Genomic DNA, 21,132 nt, shown 5'->3' on the forward strand with positions numbered 1-21,132 from the left:
TTTGCATTAAATTCTCTAAATTCGTTAAAAAAAAGGAATTTGTGAATAAAAATGGTAACTGAAGTTAAAACTCTGATCAAACACTGTGATTAATTTCCCCTTACTTGACTACAGTTAAAAAAAACATTGCTCTCTGATTTCAGTCTACGAATTAAATTACAAATGTTATTTTGTTCTTGTTGTGGCTATTGAAGAAGTAACTGAAACAATTCCCATTAGATACAAAATAAAAATCAGTTTTTAAGCTATAGAGCAAAAATAAAAGCAAATTTATTTAACTCAGTATTAGACGACTTTTCAATTAGATAAGAGAAAAAAGAATTAAACACTTTTATCGAAATTCACTTTTGCTTGTTTTCTTTTTATCTAGTTTTTATGCATGTTACTATTAAAAGCAATTAAACGTTAAAAAAAAAGATAAAGATGAGGAAATAAGACAAATATCGATGGATTCTTAACAACAGATGGGAAGAAATGTCCTTCAACTTTTGTTTTTGTTATCAATATAAAGAATAAGTGAAGCATAAATGTCCAAGCACTTGCTGATCGATCTTGTAATTCCGAAATGATATATAAGCGACTGAAAATTATCCCAAACAATAAAACACATCAGTCATTCAATCTTCTGTTACTAGAAGCAACAAATACAGCACAAAATGGTAAGTTGGTTACTTTTTTTAAAAAAGTAAATAATTTCTGCGAGATTTATTTTTATGCGTTTCACATATTTATGCAATTTTATAGTTTTAACTTAATTAATGAACATGAAATTTCTTTTAACGAAATTGTATTGTAACAATAACGAATATAATAATATAATATAATAACGAATTGTAACAATAATTACGAAACGGGCAGATTCTGAGTTAAAACTATTTAATAAGTATAATTGAAATGAAGAATATATTTTTAATGAAATAAAAACTTATACTGCCTTAATTTTTATAAATTTATTTGTTTTTTAACAAGTTTTAAAATTTATGACAAAACAGACTTTCTGAACTAAGGTTAGTTTTCTTAAATAACACATAAAATTAAATTTACATTTAATCTATTCTACCTAGCTAATTATATAAAAACTTTCTTAACTGCATTTAAAAATGTGAAAAACGCAAAATCATGATACAAAAGTTCGAATCTGCCAACTAATGAGAAGCGAATTCCTGGTTTTAGTGGACTGTAAAAAAAAATCCTCAAAATTCACGAAACTTTCGTCATACTTTCTTCACGTCTTCTTTACTATTTCCGGTTTAACATTCATATCTTCTTTACTATTTCCACTCTACAAAAGGTTCCTTCTTTGTCGATAACATAAAACTTTAACACTGTACAAAACTGTAAAGGTTATATCAAAAATTGATTCTAAAAACAAAATATGTTTTGTTCGTTTAAAATAAATTATTATTTTTACTAATTACAAAATGTCATCGGAATTCAATTTACATAATAACATTGTATTATTCCTCGTTTAACAGTCTTTTTTTTTACTATACAAAAATTATCATCATAGAGTTATTAATTTCTAAATTTCATAAAAAAGGACAATCTTTTTTAGAGTTTTGAAGGATTATGTATTGAAATATAATATTTTGAAACCTTTGTTAAAGGTGTTAACATATTCAGAATTTCAATATAAGCATTCTATTTCAATTAAATCATGTTTATGGTTTCGAACCTAGATGAACAGAAAAAATTATATTTATATATTATATTTTAATATTATAATTGTATTTTAATATCATATTGTTTTAGAAAAAAAGTGTTTATATATATTTTCTCAAGTTGCTGATATACCCCATTAAATAAATAATTTATATTTTAGAAAACCAGCGCTTTCCTGTTTTCTGCTGTTTGCATGGTTTTATTATTGGCTGCTGCATGGGGTAATCCAGTGGCAGATCCTCACCACCATCATGGTCATCATCATGGTCATCATCACGGACATCACCACCATCACGGGCATCATCATGATCACCATCATGATCATCACCATGATCATCATCACGGTCATCATCATCATCATGGGCATCACCATCATCACGGGCATCATCATGGACATCATCACTGAAAAAAGTCTTTTTGAAACCTTTCGTAAATTTTACTTACAATCCTGTTTCTTTTCAATAGTAGATTTCACAGAATATTTAAATAAAAATATTTTCGCATATTTCTTCAGACTTATCTATTTCTACATTTTCACCAAACATATTATAATATATTTGTAAAGTTTGTAAGAGAACAATGCCATTAATAAATCAATTAAAAATAATTTAAGTACAATATAAATATTTTGGTACAGATGATTAAAAATATATTTTGCTATTTTTCACTTGCATATTTCTAAGGTTTATTAATTTACCACAAAATTAAATATATTCAAAGCTAAATTATTCATTCCATTACAATACTTTAAGATATCCCATGATTAAGCTTGAAGCTGGTCTAGTGTTGCATTAAAATTACCAAAGTATTCTTGGTCATTTATGTTTTATATCTTTTTATGAAACTGTTAAACATGTATATGTTAAAAATGTTTTTAAAAAAGTCAAAAATATGTATTGAAACTTTTAAAAAGCGTATTTTTATATATATAACTATATTTAAGAAATATCAAATGATTAAATAATTGGTAATTAGTCGTAGAAAATAAAATTCATTGGAGGCAAAGTGAACTTTTTTTTAATAAATCAACATATTTTCTTAAAACGAACTAAAAAGTACAAAATCTTTTTTATATTAAAAATATTTAAAAATATGCAATCAACACAGAAAAAAATTGAATTTCAAAAAATTAAATTGAAGTAACTATTTTTAAGTAAATAATGCACCGATAATTAGAGTATCAGTACAAAAAGTGTTTATTCAAAATCAATGACAGTTTTTAAATAAAAAGTTATTATTTTTTAAAATGTATAGCAGACAATTTTTCTTGTAAAAAATATATAATAACAATTGTTTGCAAAGAATGAGGTCATTTATTTTAGCAAATATATCTAAATGATGTAATTTTTTTAAGGCCAATGATGTGGTTATTAACTAACGAGTAGAAACTGGCACCATATTTCATGCTGAAATCACTTTTTTGAATGCAATATTATTTTTCGAACTTAAATAATACGTTCGTAATATTTGCATGCTAAATAGTTTTATCCAAAAGGATGAGTGCTAAGACTAAATTGAAAAACAATTTGAAGAAAGCACAAACAAAGTACAGAAATGGACATACTATAGTTTCGGTTTTAAAGCAAGAGCCTTCCCCTGTGTCTAAACATCTAATGATATTAAAAAAATATTAAAGATAAACAAGTGCAAAGTAGTTTAACGTATTAAGACAGTGAAACAAGCTCTAAAAATATAATAAAAAGAAGGATGATAAGAAATAAGTGTAAAGGTGTTGTCGGGAACCCCAGGGGGCAAAATTATAAGTTAGTACATATTTCCAAACAATGAGAAAGGGTGGAATACTGTTTAACGGGAATTCTGGTTAAATAATCAGCATTTTTCAAAATATGGAGTGATTCGCAAAAATTAAACTTGGTAGATGAAGAGAGTGTTAAATTATTTAACCAGAAGAAAATGCAAAACGATGATTAGAACTCCAACTATGTTGTATGATGGAAGATCATTTAGTATCCGGATTATGAACATATCTTTCACGTTTTTAAAGTGAAAGTTTAAGGGTATGCTTAATTAAGCAGTTTTAATGTAGAGAAGAACGAGTTTCATGCGTTATTTTCTATGGCTAAGATCTTTAATTAGAAAATCTATAATTAAAGTATCTGACAAGATTTGAAAAATCCTTTTTTTTTCTTAAAAAATTTAATGTTTATTGTTTGATAAGCAGGAGCAAAAATAAATAAGTCTACAATTTATAAATATTTTCCAAAATTTGGGCAAATTTGAGATTACACATTTTTCCAATCAAACTAGCAGCTCTATAACAAATTGTAATGCATAAATTTAAAAATAATTTCTTTCCAGATCAATAATAATCTCAAACTCTCAAAAATGTTCGAAAAAAAACAACAAAAAAGAACTAAATACATTGTTTAATACTGAATTTTTAAAGAAAAATCATCCTAAATATTCTTATTCAAAGTTTGATAAAAATAATAAGTTTAAACTTGAATCTTAGTTTTTAGCTTAAAACATTACTAATATTGTACAAAATATGAAATTTCAAGGAATTCTGTGATAAACTTTTTTGTAATGTATGTTATCATATGGAAATAAGTGCTAAATAAATGTACTTCTATGAGTCAAATAAATGTTCAAAATAAATGTTCTTCACAAAATACATTTAAAATGCAAGGGAATTCCCAAACGTAAGAAGATTCTGACAACAACAAAAAATAATAATTTTAAAATTATTTTTTTAAAATGATTTTTACTTGTCTTCATAATATAGTTTATTCAAATACATTAGGGTAAAAATACTCAAAGCAAAACAATAAACATTTTAGTTTCGCTTTCGGGAGTTAGCTTGCAGTTTTGGTTCTGTCTGTCAGCATAAAAAAAACTATACTTTCAGTTCTAAAAGTCAAAAATCAAAATTTTTAAAGAATTTTTGAAAGATAATGAATTAAAATTTAAATTATAATCATAGTTGACCAGACACCCTAACACAGGCCAATGCCTTTCTCTGAAGATTTCTCCTTAACGACTTCTGATTTATCTTTGATTTCCACAGATTATCCACCGAATCAGCCCACCACAAACAAGGTCATCCCAGCTCTCTTGTACTAGTGTGTCTTAAAAGCAATATCTTTTTTATTATATTGTCATCACTCATTCGAATCACGTGGACCATCCAATTCGTTCTATTTATTTTTATGTATTTCATAATATGTGGCTGCTTATAAATCTTTAAAAAAAAAGTCATTTAAACTAACAACATCTGTATACTGAGATGAACCGGGTTCGAATCCCAGCAATGACGGGTCGATACAAATCCCGCACCCTGCTCGCACCGACCACAGTGCTGACATAAAATATCCTCAGTGTTAGACGGATCATGGGTTAGAGTCCCCCTGCCGTCAGGATAACGTGGGACGTTTTCGCGGTTTTCCTCTCCATGTAACGCATATGAGGGTAAGTTCCGTCAAAAAGTCCTCCACGATGGCAGGTTTGTCCCAATACTTGATCCAGGAGTTTCCTTGTCTTCTGGATTGGTTTCAAAATTAAAAAGGCTAAGGAGTTGAATATTGGTAGCCATAAACCCAAAAATTGGGTCTTCTGTTCAACGACGCTTATAAAATAACTGTATACTATTTGAAGCAATTTATGTTATAAAAATTGCTTCTGACAAAAGTAACTAAATCGAGTTTTAATATTTGTTTTTCTTTAAAAAATTTTTCACTTTACGGTCAATAAAAATGCATGGAAAATCGACAGAATTAAATTTTGCTTCTTGTTACTCAAGTACTCGACCATAAAATTAGTTTCAGTTATGTGTTTTGCGCTATAATTGTAAACGTAATTTGGTCCATTTCTAACGTTTTTTAAAGATGTTTTTGAGATCAAAATAGGAAATATTAGGGACATATTTTCGAAATATTATTTCCCTTAAATGCAAGTTTTTAAAGAATTAATAATGAATTTATTTATGTTCTGAAATCCATAGCAAAAAACACTATTTTGTTTTTAAATTTTGGGTCCGAAAAATTTGCTTTGGGCTATTTAGACTCAATTATTTGGTTTTACAGAAATTACAAGGTACTTATATTGCGGAAATTTTATGAAATTTACATTGTATCAATGTATCTATTCTATTCATGTGGTTTATTTTAGGGATCTGATTGGAAAACTATCTATAATGTCTAATTCATTGTCCACCCTAAAATACTTATTATATCAAAATTTTCAATTGTTAAAAATGATAATTTCAATGTCTATATAGTGCCGTACAAGTAAATTAAAATGTCATTAATAGCATACTTCATTTGTGAGTCCCCGGTGAAGTTTAGAGCTATCTGGACAGCTATACGGGGAAAAATCTAATAAAATTACCGTACTGTACGGTAGTGACATTTAATTTTTTTAAAAAAACTTACAGTTCTGGTAAATCCAAAATATTCATGTGTTTTTTTATATACGGTATTAAAATGATTCATGTGTTTTTTTAATTTTATTTGAAATTTATAATGGATTTTATCAAAAGTTAACATTACTCATACATTTAAGCAATATATTCGAAATTTTTCAATTAAGTTATTACACATCTGATTTCTTTTTTCACACGGTTCATTTTTCTTTATGAATTTGTCTAGAAATCATTATATTTTTTAAAAAAAACGAATAAACGAACTAGAGATGAGGCAATTATAGCTGATTTCATAAATATGTTCATAATATTGACTACAAATGGTAGAAAAAAATCGTTGTCCTTCAAATATTCTTTTCTTGTTAGCATGATAAGAAATAAGTGAAGCAAGAACGTCCAAGCACTCGTTTACAGATCTTGTAATCCGCAAATACTTGATAAATAAAAAACAAACAAAAAAAATAAATAATAATAAATAGTTTTATAAAACATTCATTCTACTTTTAGTCTTAAGGAGCAACAAATATAACACAAAATGGTAAATTTATTTACTGTTTTGAGAGATTAATATTGGTGCTTAATAAAACTTTATAAGATACGAAACATGGAAGATGAGCGTTGAAAGATAATTAAAATTTCATTTCAACATTAAAGTTTTTTATATTTTGAAATGCTTTTTTATTTATAAACAATATGTAAATCAAAACTTATGGTCGAATTTTGAAAGAAAAATATATATTTTAATTTAATGACTTTAAAGAAATATATTAAACACACTTATGTTTTTATAAAATTTATATTTCAATAATAAATATTTGTATATATTAGCTAACAGAAGTACAAAATATTTTTGACAATTAAAAATGCGTATACTTTGTTTGTTGTAATAATTGATTAAATTATTTAAATGAGTGTTTACTTCTAATTGTTAAATACTTTTTTAAAGGTAAGTATGTTTATGGAAGAACACTGAATATACACCGAGAAAAAAGTATGCCAAAAGTACGGTATGGTTAGAAAAAAAAAGCATAGCTTAAAATTGGTAACATTACTGAGATACTAGAACTTTACTAAGAAATTACTATAGCAGTAATCTTTAAGTTTTGTTTTTTTCAAATTAGGTGATTTTTTTTTTCAAATTGGAAAGAAATATGGTCCTAATAGTTTGGTCAGGAGAATGGTCTAAAATTTGAGCCCCTTAATGTTTATTTTACTTTCAGCGTATTTCAGCATATTTCGTGAACTTTTTAAGCGAATTGAAAAATTTTTTGCGCGCAATTATAAAATTCATTTATTCATGCAAAATATAACTTTCAGTAAATATTTATTATTTTTTATTACTTTGTTTAATAATAGTTGAAAAAATTTTGAATTATAAAGTATACAATTTTTGCATCATTTTAAAGAATGCAGTTTTAAATAGCAAGAGACAAAATTTGAGCGAAATCTGTCGAATAATTCCAGAGAAATAGAATTTAGAAAATACGACTTTTTAATCAGCATTGTGGAGAAACTAGAACTAGTAACGCCCCCTAACGAGAAACTAGTAGAAACTCAGAGGCAGAGAGAGAGAGAGAGTTAGAGAGTGTGAATGAACGGTAGAAAGCCTGCCATGCAGAGCTCCTTATTATTATTTATTTTTTTCATATATGTTTTATATGTTATGTTTGTGTATGTGTTGAGTCAGTGCTAACTAAAAACATGTTGTTTACAATAAAATAATAAGTTAGCTATCCGTTATAGTTTTATTCCCCCCTAAGCACCACACATCACAACATGTTTGAGGTCATCCCTTCGAACTTTTAAGATTGAGTCCTAGAAAGTGAAGATCTGATCATTAGCTCAAAAGTTATTCATGGTGGTTCGTTTTGTAATTTGTCCACTGTACCTCGGTTAACTAATACCTTATGTAGTAATGCTAATAATGAATAGTATTATTAGTTTATATTAATTAATATTTTAATACCTTTTATATTTAAAAAAATAGAATATTTGATGTAACTTGTTGTAATTCTCTTTTAATGCAATTTTGTTTTATCGTAAAGTAAAATATAATTCCTGTTTCAAACTGAAATAAACAGTATTTTAAATTTATAAATTGCCTATAACAAAGTTTAATTATATAATTCATAATTTATAGTTTATTAGATTCGATTTAATTTATTTTTCAAATTGTCGTCACAGATTCGATTTAATTTATCCTTCTTGTCCAGTATTTATTTTTCAAGACAAAATTAAATTAACACCTGAGACAGACTTGTTGGCTATTGACTAAAATAAAGCATTTTTCTTTAACAATGTATCTAACAATCTATTGAACAATATATGTACCTTATTTTAAGATAGTTAATTCTGAAGTCTTATTTTAAGGTAGTTAATGTCGTTTGAAGAAGTTTTTACACTTATTTCCTTGCAATTATTTTCAAAATGGCTATTAGTAACAGCTGCAACTGTTATTTTTCTCTTTAGTTTGATTGCCGTCTTTTATAAAAAAATATTTGTCACATCTTCTTTCTTTATTTTTTAATGGCTTTCATATTACTAGTTTTAGACAAGGTTTATAAACGAAAAAAAATTCTAAACTTTATTTTTGTTCTATGAGTAATTTTTACAAGTTGATTAAAATAATACAGTTGAGTTGATTGTATTTCGTATAATTTAACATATGTGTTAAAAAGGCAAATATATTAACATTTTTATAATTTTATTGATAAGAGAGCATTGCTTAACAAATAATTTAAAATTACTTTTTTAAAAATCTATTAATTTTAAAAATTTATTATCTAATTTTAAATTACTCTTTTTATGAATTGTTCATTTTTTTCATCATGTTAAACATGTAATAACGTAAACAAATATTTTTCTAAAAAATTTTAAGACTCTTTGCATTTTTAAACGCTTTAAGAGCATAAAAATAATTTTCTGATAATTCGAAGTGTTTTCTTTATTTATAAAATATAAACCACATTATACTCTTTAATTAGTTAAAATAATAATTGTGAAGCATTAATAAGATAAATGATTCTTAGAGTCCCTCTTTAGAAATGGTTCTAAAAACGGCTGTTTGAATAATTTAATTTTAACCAGTTTTAAGAAATCATTTCTTTTGAATTTTTTATTTACATTAACGCTTTATTCCATTTTCAGAATTAGCATAGAGAGCTCTAGAAAACAATAAGCTAAACTTAATATGGGACAAATGCAACATTGTAATTACTACAAATGTGCTAACTAATGTATTTTAATGTTGCTATATTTTGCAAACTTTATACTGTATTTAAAATATTTTAGATAGAATCCCTTTTTGGAGATGGTTTTAAAAATAGGTTGAATTGCCTGTTTTCCACATAATTTTAGCCACGGATTTGCCCGAAATCATGTTTCATATTTCTTTCTCTTTTCTATTTAACATATTTAAGTAAATATTTATTTTTTAAAATTATTTATTGTCAGCTTCTTTAAATTATCCAGTATAATATTACTTTGCGCACATCCATTTTCGGGCCCATCCTTGGTAACTAACAAATCAAACGCACTTCAGTGATGCAGCAAGAACGCACTTTAATACAAAACTCCCCTAGTTACGCTTTTAGCTCAATTTACGCTTTTGTTTTCATTTTTTGCAATCTGGCAACCATGTTACGAAAATATTTTAAGTCATTCTTGAAAAATTTCCCGTTCATGTAAGTTCATTTGAATTCGCTACTCGCTTGATAGATTTCCTTTCATGTTTTATACTGTTTTTTCTTTATATTTCATTTTCTGTTTTTACCTGTTATTTTTACTTATTGTGTTCTACTTCATTTGTTGTAAATTTTTTTGTAAAGTGTTTTTAGTGCTTCTCACACTATTGCATTGATATATTTTGCTTTGGCTATACTGATGCAATATTAGAAAGCATTCTTTTTTACGGATATAATGGTGTGAGCTGATGAAAAGATTATATCTTTTAATGAAATAACTAAAAAGTTTTGAACTAGGCTTCTTTTTTACTGATTCCCGTTTGATTTTAAAAATACTCAAAATATTATTCAAAAGTTACGGCATAGGCATATTTAGTTTACAGTTTAAGTGCCCTACCTTAAAGAAGTGAGCTATAATTTCAAACTAAATGTACCATCAACCCGAAAAGAATCATTTGGGCTTTAGAACAAAAAAATGACCATTTGTTTATACGCCAATTTAGCGAGATTTTTCCTCCCAGATCGAAATTATTAAGATAAATAAATTGATTGAATGAATCAATGGATATCAATGTTTTTCAAATTGCTTGAACTTATATAAATAACCTTTTAAATATTGAACAAAAAACGTTATTTATTTTAGAAAAACTGGGGCTTTTTTTCATATTAATGTTTAAGGCATTTTCAGAATTACCATAAAGAGTGCTGACTAAAATCAACCTAAACTTATCATGTCACGAAAGCAACGTTGTAATTACTTCAAATATCCTAATTGCGGTATTTATTGCTACATTATTTTGCAAACTATGATCTGTATTTTAAATAGATTATAAAAAAAAATTTAAAAACTGCATGCTCCAATGATCGATTGTCAAAAACACCTTTCGAATAATACTGTATACAATAATTCCTCATCATTTCATCCTCTTTATTTTCTATACAATACATAGCTCCATACAATTTTCTATACATAACATACAATAATTTACAATAATATGAAAATTACAATAGTACAATAGTAAAATTACAAATACCCAGAACCTGTTAAAACTTAGATCATTGTAGATGAAAACTTAAAAGAGATATCAAATCTGATGTCATGTTATATTTTTAAATTATCATTATATTTCATTAAAATTTTAACAACTGTTCGGTCTTACTTGAATTTTCCTTAGATTCTATTATTACAATAGCGCCCTCTGGTTAGAAACGCTTTAATTAGTTAGTTTAACATCAATTCTCTAGATAGCCAGACGTGGTAGCAATAGATTGTTAATTGCAGCTTACTAAAGTGTAAACTATTTGTTGTAAATATGTATATATTTAATACTTAAAGTTTTCATAGCCATTACTTACTAGATTTGTCGTCAGCTCGTAGTTGCTAATTAGCACCTTCGGAATCGTATAAACATTTATCTTATCTCACCGGAGTTGATTTTGATTTACATAAGTAATAGCTACCACAGCTGTGGAATTAAATAGATGCCTTAAAGGCGGTTCAAATTTTAAATGACAGAACAATTTTTTGTGCATATGCATTTTCGTAAATATCTTCCTGGTTTTTCTGAAAATGGTGGATACTAAAGTACTGAGTCATTAAAGCAGAAATATAAGAAATAAAATCAACGGTAGTAACATATAATCTGTTAAATATTTGTACATTTTGAATGAAAATTCAAGGAACTATCACTACATAAGAGAGATACAAGTTGTTAAATATATGATCGCCATGGATGAAAAATTTAGAAGTTATCAAATTTAGGAGAGTAAAAAAAAACTTTTTTTTGCTTACGCTATTTAGAGTTTCAAAGATTGAAGTAAATGTTTTCTATAATTCTTGCTTCTGAGAATCTAATTTTATAGTCCTAGAAAATAATCACTGATGTGTATTTTAACAAAATATATGAAATTAAGTTTTTTGTTTCCTTAAAATTTCTTAAAGATGATTTCTTATATAAATTTTTAGTGTTCATAATCTCTGCTATAAGTTCGATGTCATTTATATATCTACCAATAGAAAATGCTTTGCATTGTTTTGCTGCATACAGCTTTCATTTTAACAAGCGAAATAAAATTTATTATAATAATGATATATTTTCCCAAATTATTAAGAAATTATTATTTTCTTTTTAAAAAAAGTGTTCTCTTTTAAATGAAATTCTGACATTTCAAAACTTCATTATTAAAAAATAGCTACAGTATTATGAACCAATAATTACTGTAAGAGCATTATAAATTTTTTAATTACTTATGTTTTAATATTTTTTTAAGAAATTGTTATACATTTTGAAATTCAGGCATAAGCACGTTTATGACTACACTGTTAAAAATCTATCTCAAAAAAGGATTAAATAGCAATTTATTTAATTGTTATTTATTCAAACAAAACAGTCAAATAACCCCAAATAAAATAGTATTCAAACTGTTAAGTGTGAGAAAAACCGTTTATTAAATGCTTTCACCTAATTTGGTTGAACAACCAGAATTTTATAGCAAAAACCAGGTCCACCAAATGAAACCACCTAGATCTTTGTAGATAAGTACATATTATAGCCGAGAAGGCAAATCTATCTATCTCATGACTATCTCATTTGATGGAATCTACTAATAAAAGTTAATAATTTTTTTTTGAAAGGAAACCGTGAACTCGCAATGGAGAGAAAAGACTATCTTCGTTTGGTTCTGTGAGCAGCAAAAATGATCATCATCCTGGTAAATGCACCTCATAGGGCGAGCCCAAATGAAAGGAAGTGTGAGTCCAAGCGTTGACACCACAATATTTCCTTCTTTATTTTCAGCACATGAAAAGTTTCCAGTGCTCTACAATCACTGATTAGTAACCCTCGATAATTAGAATATGATACTCGCATTTACGCATAGATGGCAGCTACATACAGCAGCTTAACAAAAAATAGTCTAATGTTTCCTATCTCTTGCGATAGGTGAAAAAAACACATATAAACTAATTAAATCCCATGATTAATTTGATAAAACGCAACTCAGCAACAACCTAACTTCAATGTCTAATTAAATTTCTTTTTTACAAGTTTAAAACCAAGATTGTTGAAAATTGGGAAAAAGAACTGTATTGTTGTTCGTGGTTTTTTTACCATACGGTAAACGGTTTTAAAACCGTAAAATCATAAAAATGTTCTTTACCATAAACTTTATGGTAAATTGGATGAACAGACAGCTGTCAATTGTTTTATTGTAATTTTGAATGAAAATCCTAACAGTATAATTTTAATTTATTATATTCAAGGTCTGCATGTTAAAAAATAGGCTTACTTAATTCGAAATTAATTTGATAGTCTTCGTGAATTCGAAATACTATTTTCAATAATAGATAAAATAAATATTCGAAAATACAGAAAAAAGAACAAAAATTTCGATTTTAATTTTGTTTTTTAAAATTATTGATAATATTGTCTTTTGCTTTGAAAGTTGTTTCATCATTAGGCTTTGTTCTTCAACATGTTGTTCATACTCATCGAGAATATTTCCCTGACTTTGAGAGACCTGTAATAAAGACTTTTAAATGTAAATAATTAATAAAATATAAAGGGAAAAATTGTATATGAACAGAAATATTATATTGTATATTTTTATTGTTTACATTAAGCGATTGGTTTTTTCAGCTTCAAGTCCCAATTTTTCTTTTCATTTCGGGGCTGATATTGATAATCAAGACGTTGTGGTTGATTTCCAAAACTTTTATAATTTTTATCATTGTCTGGTAGTGACATCTTTCTGTCTGCACGTGCACTATTGTCACTGGATCTAAAATGAATAAATTTTAATGCATATAAATATTTTAATTACGCGCAATTAGTTTTAAAATATTAAATTTTTAATAAAAATAAAATTACATGTAATGATTAAGGTTTCTTGCTTTCAACTGCAGATACTTTTCATAATATTGTGGTTCGTTTTGGTGGTGGTGAGAGTCATTTGCATCTTCTCCTATATAATCTTCATCTTGCAAAATTTTAGAATTTGCAGTTCCTTTAGCAGCATGAAACAATATTCCCACGAATAAAGTAAACATAAATAACGTCATCTGTAAATACATTGCATTATTCTCCAAAAGTCAGTTTACTTTTCAAAGCCTTCTAATTTCTAGGCTATTTGCAATAAAATTAGGCGGTTTGGACAGCAATACTCAGAAACACGGATAAGGGTTTCTAATAATAAAAAAATATGGCGTTACATTGGAGTTAAGGGATTTATAAAATTAAATAACAATTTCTTATACGCAATAAATGTGTTTTATCTTCATAGCTATTTTATGCGTTTCATGTGAAATACAATCTTGCCTTGCTTAAATTAATCAGATGAGCTAATTGTGCATAATCTTTGCTCTAAGGTTGTAACTTTGGTATTGCTTTAAGAAATGCTTCTACACGAGTATTTTCAAAGATTCAAGATACCGAAAAGCAAATTTTAGTAAAATTTTATCCTTATCTTTTGTGTTAAGGCATGTTTTCTTTGCCTGATGAAGCTTTATTAGTAGAACTGTTTCGCAAAACTGAAACTGAAGAGACTGTAAGTTTAGCTCTGAGTTCCTATCGTATATTTCGAGGTATTAAAAAATGAAAAAAGCTGATGACTCTGCCCAGATTGAAGGCTATGATAAAAAAAAAATTAGAGAAAACGAGTTCTTTGGAAGATGGCAAAAATTGCAAGAGACCCAGAATGTCTGTTGACATCGTACAGGTTGAGGAACAAGATGCTGACTGACGATACAATATAAGGTGGGTGTAGTACCCGTACTATTACGCAATGAATTGGAATTCACTATGGAAGAGTATAGTCATGTTTAAAGATTCTTCTAAAAAAGTGCCCGTTTAAAGTGTAATTCTTTAAAGATTTACGCTGCATTATAATCTACATTAGCCTCTTAAATGTTTTGAGAACTGATGAGGCTCACTTTACGCTACCATTGCCGTATATGAGCAAGCACATTATTCACAATTGGTCCTTTTTTCTTCGAGGAACTGTATGGTGACGCATTTGAAACAGATTCCGTCACAGGTAAACGATATGAAGCACTATTAAGAACTAAACTCATCCCGCAAGTAAGGCAAGCACTTTTGTAAATAATTTTGAACCTGATTCAGAAGACAAAAGAACTCTTGGATCAAGTATTGGACAAAATTTACCCTCGTGGAGGTGTTTTTGATAGAACTAACCCGCATTGTGATTTTGGGTTGTGAGGCTTTTAAAGTCATGTGTGGATAAAGATTAGGTAACGTCATTGATCCATTTAAATAAAGCTATACGCCACCATGTTTCAAGCTCCTCGGAAATGTTATTTAACGTTGTGTAGTGTGTCTTCCAGCTTCTGATGGCAGTAATTTTCAATGATGTTTTATACATTAAATAGCTATAATTATTATTAATCCATATTCGAAACATTCAAATTATATTACAATTATTTTGAACTTTAAATGTTTAAAATAACTTGTAATATATTTTTATAAATCCATTAATTCAAATGCAACGCCATCTTTTGTAAAAAAATGTAACTAATATAATTTCTTTTCTTTATTTAAAAATCCTCACATAAACCCAATGCATTACATATAGCACATCTTTGCTAATGGCATCGTTTTATTGTAAATAGTTAATGAATAGTTTAAGAATTATGAGGTTATTAAAAAGTAAACTGATTTATATATATATATATATATATATATATATATATATATATATATATATATATATATATATATATATATATATATATATATATATATATATATATATATATATATATATATATATATATATATATATATACATATATATATATATATATATATATATATATATATATATATATATATATATATATATATATATATATATATATATATATATATATAGCACAATAACGGAACAGAAAAGAATTGAAGAAGAGAGAGATTAACAATGAAAATTAAGAAAAATAAGAAAAAATTGTAAGTTTTATTAAATGCGGTGCAAGTACATAGAAAACAAGGAAAGTAATATATTTTTCAGAAAGGATCGGGAAAAATTATTAAAATAAAATGTTTCTAAAAATATTAACTGAGTGGCATTGAGTTTCAAACAATCAATCTTCAATTCCGTAGGCTTGTAAGTTTGAGCCTAACCCAGAAGACAAGGGAACTCTCGGATTAAGCATTGAGAGAAACTAGCGTTCGTGAAATACTTTTTGATGGCTCCAACCCTCATTCGCGTTTTATGGAGAGGAGAACCTCATACACCTTCCACGGTCAGTCCAACTACATATAGATTCTAACCCAGGATCCGTCTACCACTGAGAATATTTTACGGCAATCTTGCGGTCGGTGCAAGCAGAGTTTGTATCTACCAGTCACCGTGACTCAGGTCATAGAATTTTGCATAATATTTATGAGAAGTATCAAAAATGATTGCCAACGTTTCCATAGTTGTTACGTTAAAGCAAACTGCTTGCGTCGAATGGAATAAGTTTGAGAAACCTCAATTTAATTTTAGGCAATCTGAAAAGAGCTCTCAAGCTTTTAAGAAATATTCTAAAAGATATCAGTGTAGGTTTGAAAAATATTAAAAACAATGAAAAGGCTTAGTGAAAAAAAACATGGTAAGTGACATTTTGAAAAAACTCCTTTCATCAAATCAATTGATTATGCTAATAGGGATTATGCTTATAAAATATGCTAGTAAGTAGGCTAATAACATGAATATATATACTAATAAAGGAAGTGCACTTCTGTAAAATTTCTATCGAAACAAAACAAAGCTTAAATAAAAGAGCATAAGAGATTCGAAAAAAAGTGAGATAAAAATTGAAAATACTCAATTGACTAAGAGCATCTTTGATAATACTCAATTGCTAAAAACTATGCTAAATTGTGACTTTTTGAAAGTAATCAATTGACCAAGAGCATCTTAGGGGATCATTCGAAAATACTTAACCGCTCAATACTATAGTATGTGGATACTGTTATACCGCTCAATACTATAGTATAGGAAGTTTTGAAGATACTCAATTGATCAAGAGCTTCCTTGATATTCCGTTTTATTATGAGTTGATTTTTACCACTGTTTAAACGTTTCAAATAATTGAAAATGAAAATTTCAAAATTTTATCTTTAAAAATCACATAAATTTCAATATAAGGACAATCATATTAAGCATATGTTCCATTTAAAGTTTAAAAGCATAAAAATCTTTAGATAATTCGCAAAAATAATCAGCATAACAAGAAATCATGTAAAGTATATGTATCTCTATATGTACTTACGAATATTTTTGTATTAGTTTAAAATTCCATTAAATACGGTCAGGATATAGTGAGATATCACAATAAATATATGCGATCTCCTTAGAATTTTCTGCCCAAAAGCTTTTGAGCTGATATTAAAACTTTTAATAAAATTGTAATTCCTCATAAAAATTTCATATACTTGAAGCTTTGAAACAAAAATTTTTGTAGTTTTAGAAGCACATTATTATTGAAGTTAGCTAAGATAATTTAAAAACGAATGACTTCTTTTTCAAAAAACATTATGATGATTATTATGATTCTACGAAATTTTTTCTTAAAAATGATCCTTATTTAAAATCAAATTAAATAAAACGTACGCATATTTCTTTTGTAGTTATCTACGTTTTATAAATGAATAAATAAATGTTTAAGTAAATAATGTTGTAAAGTAGTATTAAGAAAAACAATTGATCATTGTCTTAGAACCTTAAAATCATTGTCTTAAGATCATTGTCTTAGACTTAAAAAATTAGCATATAGAATATCTACGTTCCACGAACGTACCATGATATAAAGCGCAACTGATATATTCTCTGATCCATCTGGTATTAGCTTTCAATTAAAGCATTATGAAATTTAAAAAGAAAATGCAACATAAATGCAAATCTTTTAATAAAATTGTTATTTTTCATAAAAGTTTTATATAATTGAAATTTTTAATCGAATTTTTTTTGTAATTTTAAAATTACGTTATAATTGAAGTTAGCTAAGATGATTAAAAAACGAAAGATTTTTTTGAAAGAAATTATATATAATTGATTATACATAATTTACATAATACATATACATTATTTAAGAAAACTTTTCTTAGAAATGATTCTAATTTAAAACCAATTCAAATATAGTGTACGCATTGTTTTATAAATTGTCGTTTTCAAAAATAAATAAATAAATGTCTAACTAAGTAATGTTGTAAAGTAGTATTCGAAAGAAAAAATAAACAATCATTGATTGAGAACCTAAAAGCTTAAAAAATTAGCACACAGGATATTAACTTTTAATGCACTTACCATGATTTTAAGCTCAACTGATATATTCTCTGATTCATCAGATATTAGCTTTCTATTTAAATCATTATGAATTTAAAAATATAAAGCAACATGAAAGTCTAAAAACCGATTTCACTCACATGGAATTAAAAAAAAAATCCTGTTTCGGTCATGCGTGAAGCCACTCCGCCGAGCCCATCTCTTACAATTCAAGGACATGTTTTTTTTATTTACATGTTCAATACTATGTAATCATCTACTATGTTAAGATGATAGTCTTAACTAGAGCATGACATTTTTATTTTCAAATGAAAACCTTTCACTTTCTGTTGCCTAATGTTTACTTTATTGAGTAAAATTAGCAAAAACTAAATAAATAATATATTAGTAAATATTAGCTTTGTACACGGATGATTAGAGAATTGAGTTTTGAAATGAATTAACTGCCATAAACTATTATTTTTTCTTAGTAAAGAAGCGAAAACGGTAAATTTTTACCTCTTGAGTAAACTCTTATTGTAGTAAGTAATCGGTAATTGGGACTTAACAAAAATGTCATATTAGACAATTTTCTGCCTTATGCAAACACTGAACTCTCAACAAAGAAAATCAATTCAAAAAAATCAGCCTATTATCAGTACTTTAAACCACAATATAGAGCAAATCTTTCAACTTTAATCAAAAAATAAAACTGATATACAAATTCGGAAAAAGACAAAATAAGTAAATAACATTTAAAATAATATATCAAAATGGAAAAGCGCTTAAATCAGCTAAAACCAAATTTGTTTTATTTTAATTCAGAAAGTCAAAAATACTATTCCAGCAGAAAACGAAAAAAATTATAAGATTTGTTTGTTCTCTACTTCTCAACTTTAATAAGTCTCAGGTTGAACCATATTATCGAGAATTTTAGTTTAAACGTACGAAAATATCGTTAAAATTAGAACGATATGAAGGTTAGTTAGATTTAAAATTGAAAACATTCTGCTCGACAAAGTCGACAGATATTCCTTCCTAATGTTGTTATCATAAAAAAAATATTCATCAAAACAATATGTCACTTGTCTAGATAGCACAGTGACAGTTTCTCCTCCCTCCTCTTCAATAAGTTTTAGATTAATATTGCAGCATAACTTGTGGGATGGTGTTAGCTTCAGATATTCATAGTGAGCTTAAATCACATTTTTTTAAACTAATTTGTAGCTTTGCCCTAACTATTTTAATATTCAATTACTCAGACATGTGCCTTAAACTTTAGTGCAATATTATAGAAATAGTAATCATTTGTTGGTGATTTTACGTTTTTATTTCATATAATTTTTGATTCCGTTTGAAACATGTTGACTGTATTATTTGCCATTTGTTTATTTCTAAAGTGAACGAAGTTTTTAATCAGATGATATATGGGTGATTCTCACGAAACATGACAATTCAGACCAAAAAATTTCTTCAAATTCAAAGTCTTCAAAATAATCTAAAAAATTTTTTATGCTTCCTTAGCTACACTTATTAATATCTTATAAACAGCAGTGTAGTTTAATGACATTTGCTCGAGAAAAAAAATAAAATAGAAATTCACCAAATCTTGAATGCCAGGAAAATGACATATTATCTTAGAAGTTTAAAAAACAGTCATTTCAAGTTAATAGTAAGTAACTCAACTTAAGCCTTTATGTTAGATGGACCATAAATTGCTTAAATTAATTCTTCTTATCCACTGTAGAAATAAACAAAAAAAATTTGTTGCTGATATGAGCAGAATAGAATTGTGTATAATAATCAATCATTAAATAAATAAATAACTTTGATTACATCCAAGCATATTACAATCATACATAAACTTGGTATTAGGTTAATATTTGCTTTCCCTCTTTACATTATTAGAATTTCTGGTCACACTTCAATGCCCTGGCATTCATAAGCCAGGAAAATGACAGCCAGGATAATGACAAATTCGCCATTTTATAGCATATAACTTTACTTTATTTTAATATTTTGGCCTAAGCTGTTTATATTCTGCAGAAAACAACAATATTTCTTAAAATAACTCAGATAAATCTATGTAGTTTTTGTTATTAAAGATTTCAAGAAGCCAGGAAAATGACAGCATAAAAACCTACTCACCTTGAAAAATTTTTTGAAATAGATTTTGAGCCAGAAAATTGGTTCTTTAATCATGAAACAAGGAATAGAGGGTAGGAGGGTATCTATCAATCTATATCAGATAGGAGGGTATCTTATCAATCTATTTAACATAAGATATTGATTCCTGGCGCCATCTATTTTGGTTATAAATCACTAAATAAAAGTAGCCAGGAAAAGCCAGTTGACAGAAAAAATCATTTTAAACGAAGTTTTTGTAAACAATACCCTCTGCGAATATTTTAGAAATGCTTACATAGGATAAGATTAAAAAAAAATTAGACTTTGAAAAATGTATGGGAAGTTTTGAAGCTAGTTATTATTGGAAATATTGTTTGGGACATGCCAGGAAAATGACATTTTGATATTCAAATAAATTTTTTAAGTATAGAAAACAGTCAATGCTAGTGCAAAGTCATTTTAAAATGCTAACAGCAATGATGTTTATTAATTTTTTTTAAAAAAATGTTCTTTTAGTATTATAGTATTAGATCTTGGAGCAAGGGACAGTGAATATCATGCTTCGTGAGAATCACCCATATACATGATTGTGTTTCTCTTACTCTTAAATCTTCTTTTTCTGCAAATTTCATACTTTTCTGGTGCTCGCGAGGGCACTTAATGACCTTGAAATTTGTGAATAGTTTCAGTTTCTTGCTAGGTTAAGGTCAATTTTAAGAACGCGCCAAATATACACAGCGCTTTTTTTTAGTACTACTCATTGATATGTATTCACAGAAATCTATATCTTTGTTCTTCATGTTTGGTATTAGCAGATTTCGGCAATTAAAGTCTAAGAAAATTGCTTTTTCTTAGACTTTAGAAAATCTTTTCGATTTTTTTTTAAATGAGTTTTGACCTTCGATTCAAAATATTCACTGAAAGTGTTAATGTCTTAATAGTTAGTGTGACAGTATTAGAACATAAAATTTCAGTCAATGTCATGATTCGCTAGTTTTACAAAAAGTATTGCCA

At 27.0% G+C, this 21,132-nt stretch overlaps 1 protein-coding gene and 1 long non-coding RNA gene across 2 annotated transcripts; one reads left to right on the forward strand and one right to left on the reverse strand.

Moving 5' to 3' along the window:
- Positions 1–543: 543 nt before the first annotated feature.
- On the forward strand, positions 544–2,161 carry LOC147806095 (uncharacterized). Its single transcript, XR_015428547.1, has 2 exons — positions 544–659; positions 1,823–2,161. It is a non-coding gene; the product is annotated as an uncharacterized LOC147806095 (long non-coding RNA).
- Positions 2,162–10,633: 8,472 nt separating this feature from the next.
- Positions 10,634–20,227, reverse strand: LOC107454889 (uncharacterized). The gene is made up of 4 exons (XM_071180902.2): positions 20,140–20,227; positions 13,596–13,786; positions 13,343–13,506; positions 10,634–13,245 (listed from the first exon to the last, which is right to left on the reverse strand). The coding sequence occupies exons 1-3, from the start codon at positions 20,191–20,193 to the stop codon at positions 13,344–13,346; spliced, it is 408 nt and encodes a 135-aa protein (XP_071037003.2). The 5' UTR covers positions 20,194–20,227; the 3' UTR covers positions 10,634–13,245; position 13,343.
- Positions 20,228–21,132: the final 905 nt, after the last annotated feature.

This window comes from Parasteatoda tepidariorum, chromosome 8, assembly GCF_982258835.1.
Source record: "Parasteatoda tepidariorum strain Cologne lab strain chromosome 8, Ptep-v5.0, whole genome shotgun sequence".
NCBI lineage: Eukaryota > Metazoa > Arthropoda > Arachnida > Araneae > Theridiidae > Parasteatoda > Parasteatoda tepidariorum.

Bases quoted from the DNA above. Each gene is read 5' to 3' on its own strand.
- LOC107454889 (XM_071180902.2), bottom strand. From the start codon at position 20,193: ATGATTAAAGAACCAATTTTCTGGCTCAAAATCTATTTCAAAAAATTT. The intron at 13,787-20,139 runs GTGAGTAGGTTT...ATGTATTTACAG, and splicing joins ATTTCAAAAAATTTTTCAAG to ATGACGTTATTTATGTTTAC. The intron at 13,507-13,595 runs GTAATTTTATTT...TATTCATTTTAG, and splicing joins AGAAACCTTAATCATTACAT to ATCCAGTGACAATAGTGCAC.